The sequence below is a fragment of the Triticum aestivum genome, chromosome 2A, assembly GCF_018294505.1.
Source record: "Triticum aestivum cultivar Chinese Spring chromosome 2A, IWGSC CS RefSeq v2.1, whole genome shotgun sequence".
Classification (NCBI taxonomy): domain Eukaryota; kingdom Viridiplantae; phylum Streptophyta; class Magnoliopsida; order Poales; family Poaceae; genus Triticum; species Triticum aestivum.
In genome coordinates this window covers 74,953,007-74,957,569 of record NC_057797.1, presented here as the reverse complement: position 1 = coordinate 74,957,569, position 4,563 = coordinate 74,953,007, and the positions used below count along the sequence as shown (strand labels likewise).

Here is a 4,563-nt window from a genome sequence, read left to right as displayed (position 1 = left end):
TTCTAGCGGTGCCCCCCTCATATATATAGGGTCGCGCTATTCGTCACCCTAGGTGAGGAATAGTTATTATTCACCCCCTCTCTATTTTGACATCAATGCACCATAATTTTACATTCCATAAGTTATGTCTTATTTCCAACGTAAAAAGAGACCGTAAGAAAATATATAATCATTGTAAAAAAATTATGTTATGTAAAATTACAAACATAAAAACATAGTGTAAAATACACATAAACTGCAAATTTTACATAACATAATTTTTTTACGATGATTATATATTTTCTTACGGTCTCTTTTTACGTCGGAAATAAGACATAACTTACGGAACGTACAATTATGGTGCATTGATGTCAAAATAAAGATGGGGTGAAGAATAACTATTCCTCACTCAGGGTAACGAATAGTGCGACCCTATATATTGATAAAAGAGAGCTCTCTCTCCGATTTCCATTAAGAGATACAGCCGGGGCTGACTGGAGCATACCCCCTCCGTCCAGAAATACTTGTCATCAGAATAAATAAAAGAGGATGTACGTAGATGTATTTTAGTTTTAGATACACTCCTTTTTGTTTATTTTGATGACAAGTATTTTCGGACGGAGAGAGTAGAAGCAAAGATCAGCCCCTTATATTAGCTTCTGAAAGTTTCAAACTGGAGCATAGAAGCGAAGATCGCCTGTCACAGGAAAAAAGGTTTGACAGGCAACCATGCATTTTGGAGACTAGGATCGAACTATTATGACTGCACAATTAGGTAGATTTTGATTTTTAAAAAGCGGCCAATAAGAAAGTAATTGTTGTCCAAAGCAAGTGACAGTTCTAATTGATCCTACCCTCCTTGGGGATAACGCACTTTCAGAAAACAAGGTTCAAAATACAGCTGCAGTCCAAAGTGTACTGAAAAATTGATTATATGGACCACAGTCCATCATGCATGTATGACAATTGCCTTCATCGTTTGTCACCGTTGACAAAAGGAAACTTGGGACAACTGTGTAAAATTGCCAGTCATATGTAATCTGTAACAATGTTGATTGCAAAGTAGCGATATAGTAAAACGGAAAATATGTTAAATAAGGCGGATTTGTCAGTGGTGAGAAGGCCCTCACGTTGTACTCACGTCGATGCTCCTAGTCAGAAATTTCAGACAGACGAGAAATGTTGAACAACCTTTATAGCTAAGAGATGATGATGGGCCATTGACTTGCAAAGAAATACTCCCTCCGTCCTGAAATACTTGTCATCAAAATGGATAAAAGGGGATGTATTAAAAGCATTATCCTCCGGGAGGGTGTTATTTATACTCGTTGTCTGGTCTCGTACTCCCGACCTCCCAGCAGCAAGTAAACACTAGTGGACCAATCTACAGTCATGACTACAGGTAACTATAACCCAGAACTCATCAGCGGCCATAAACTTCAGCAAAGAGTCAGCTCTTGTAATTTGCCTTGCCCATCTTCACACCTTCCATTCAGTGTTATGTCTTAATAAAGAAAACCAACGCTCAATTAGATTAGCAGCAGAAAACTATAACTTGAATGGGGTTGTGTAGGTGCCTATTGATATTAAGCACCCAAAATTATAAACTTGTATGTAGTGATATATGTACAGTAGTAGTGGTAGTATACTGACATGGCAAGGTTCACTACAATGCCGCTGCAGCTAGACCAGGTAGAGGTATTTTTTAGATCAAGAGTGGGAACTGAGAACAATTGTGACTCAGCATATAAAGCGTAATACTTCTTGGTCCGTATGACAGCCTAATTTGGAAAGGCTGAGTGCTTCAAAGGTGCAAATTTAATGTAAATGGTAGCTAGCTCAAACTAGCCACTGAATTGCACACCCGATGGTAAAAAATGGCCTAATCGATGGTTATTCCACATATGGAAACCATCTTGAGCTCACAAGCTCCGCATATTCTCATCAACTACACTATGAGGACTTCTCATGAACTTCACTATGAGGACCACTGGACAGAGCAAAGCAGGGCAATCCACACTCCACGGGGCACGAAAGAATGGTATGCATAGGAAACTAGTTGGAGAAATTACTTTTCGGGGATAAGTAGCAGAATAAGAAAAATTCAATGGAACTAATGGCATCATGTAGCTTGTCTGAATGAAATATATTTGTCATTATGCAATCATCCCCACAATAGTAGTGTTCTTCAAGTTTTTTGCACAAGAAGCATCAATAAAATTAGAAATAAACATATGAAACTATCGACAATATTTCTTGAAAAATGCTTTTTCCAAATGAATCACTTTTTAGGAATAGCTGAAGGGACGCCGAAACCCCGTGAAAGGGGAGAATATTTCACTACAACGTCAGCATGTGTCCTCCAAAGGTACTTCTACAGAAATGACATGGAGTAATAACACCACATGCAAGTAGAAAGTAGCTACAGGTTAAGGGAAGTGTCGACTACTCTACATATCACAACCATGCTACCGACTTGAATAGTTGAACTGAGATTCTGTTTGCTATCTTCACTAAAACAAAGCACTAAGTTTACCCATAACATATAAAACAAGGCGGATAAATAACAAGATAATGCAATTAAGTAGAAGAAGATGCCCGACAACCCAGCCCTTTGAAATCAGAGACCTACCACTTATGGTGGATTTCAATGAATAAATTGCTACCCAATCACAACAATCCCAGTAATGACTGGACATGAACAACGCATACTAGGTTTTCACTGGTGATCTATTAGTAGGCATCTGATTGGTCAATTGAAGACTTAACCAAAGAAGATCAGTACTAAATTTAAATATCCAATATCATTTTGATGATCAGTTCACAACAAAGGCACACAGTAGAACTGCGGCAGTTGGCCACTCAGCATAACTGAAGATTGAGGCTAACCCCAATGTTTGTCATCAATGCAAATATGCAACTACCAGAAGGAATAGGAAAACCCTCATTGGTTTAAGATATAACAGTACTCCATGTTAACAAACAACAATCAAGGTTCCTGCCGCTAAGAAAAATGATTGCAAATTCACAACATTGGGGAACTGTTTTCATGTTATTAGGAGACCAATAATGTGCACAAGATATACAAATTAACTGAAAATAATATGGCTTCTGGATATAGGGAAAGGTATATACCTCAACAGTCTGCAACGTGAGTCATGTTTTTCTTTGACATCTGGTCCTCCCTCCAGTTACTCAGTACTACAGCTGGAATGACAACAAAGCAAGGTATGGCACTGGAGCCAAATATCCCCACATCCACAATCACAGAACCAATCTTTTTCGACATCATGCATTGCACCAGAGAACCAGCTAAAATTAGCAGGATGAAGGGCGTAGAGGCGAACGTTCCAAGGACTGCGGTGCGGGGAGGAACCCCCCTAATCAACTCCTGGTTGAAAGCTCCATGGGCTCTCTGAGGGGGGCATCAAATTCAGCAAAACCACAACGACGGACATGAGTATGGAATCGGCCGAAAATTGAATGATGCAGATGAACTCACATGAAACACTACACTATATCCCATTCATATTTCCATCAGGACAACTTGATTAGAATGGTAGACATGTGAATTTTGTTCGTATATTAGTGCAGAGCTCAGCCACTAAGCTTGCTGCCTATCTACTGCCGCAATTCAATCGAAGGAAATGTTATTTTGACAATACCTTCTGGAACTCGGAACCGGATCCAGATACAGCTGCAACCACGTAGAGCAGGAACTGGCCGCACAGCATCACGGTGCCAAGCGCTTGCAGGACAAGGAAGCTGGCCTTGAGAGCCCCGTCCGCGAGCGCCTGGAGAAACACGGCGGAGGCGGAGCCCTCGTCCCAGGCTCGGCTCCCCACGACCCTGGCAGCCGCGGCCGCGGAGATGACCCACAGAGTCGCGAAGCCCAGGTAGGGGAGCGCTTCGGCCGCGACGAGGAGGACGCGCCCGAGCACCAGCGTCAGGGCGAGGACGGCGCGCACGAGCGCGAGCACCACGACGACGGTCCCCGCCGGCGCCGGCGGCAGCGAGGGCTTCACGGCGGCCATCGGGATGGGAAGCCCTAGCTCCTCGAAGCTCCGACGCGGGCGGAATGCCGGAGTGGTTGGGGTTGGGGTTGGCGCAGCTAGGGGACTGGGGTTTGTGGGAAATGGGTGAATGGGGATTGGCGAGGAACAGGGGAGGGGGTTTTGCGGCCAGCTGTCCTGCTTCCCTTCCGGGTTTCTGTTCTAACCCATTTCATCTAGTGGATTCGGGTTCCAAACGGGTATGCCGAAATGGTGAGCGCCCGATTCGATCCTGCCCCAGCTCATAATTACCCTGCTCTCTCTCTCTCTCTCTCTCTCAAGCCAACCGAATATGTAAATACAACAATAGGCAAGTATTAATACTTGTACACTTTAAACATACACAAAGCACTGGAAAGTCAGGTACATTAGTAGTACACAAATTAACTTACGTTTTCTCTCACAAGCAAAGATAGCACTCAAGCTTTGCTAGTTAATACTTCAAACTTCACACATAAAGCGTGTATCCATTTTTTTTTTTGAAGGATCAGATTATCCGGCTAGAAAAACCGGATTATCCATTCCTACGGTG

General features: G+C 42.7%; 1 protein-coding gene across 2 annotated transcripts; it reads right to left on the bottom strand.

Annotated features, from left to right (window-relative positions):
* Positions 1-950: 950 nt before the first annotated feature.
* LOC123187587 (uncharacterized) lies at positions 951-4,118 on the bottom strand. 2 transcript variants are annotated; one of them, XM_044599495.1, is made up of 3 exons: positions 3,645-4,118; positions 3,115-3,394; positions 951-1,483 (listed from the first exon to the last, which is right to left on the bottom strand). In XM_044599495.1, the coding sequence occupies exons 1-2, from the start codon at positions 4,011-4,013 to the stop codon at positions 3,116-3,118; spliced, it is 648 nt and encodes a 215-aa protein (XP_044455430.1). In that variant the 5' UTR covers positions 4,014-4,118; the 3' UTR covers positions 951-1,483; position 3,115. The 2 variants fall into 2 exon arrangements, with proteins under 2 accessions (XP_044455430.1, XP_044455431.1); XM_044599496.1 differs by having other exon boundaries at positions 951-1,228.
* Between the last annotated feature and the right edge of the window lie 445 nt (positions 4,119-4,563).

Coding starts and splice junctions, on each gene's coding strand:
- LOC123187587 (XM_044599495.1), bottom strand. CDS start 4,013: ATGGCCGCCGTGAAGCCCTCGCTGCCGCCGGCGCCGGCGGGGACCGTC. Junction 3,395..3,644: donor CCGGTTCCGAGTTCCAGAAG/GTATTGTCAAAA, acceptor TGCCCCCCTCAG/AGAGCCCATGGAGCTTTCAA.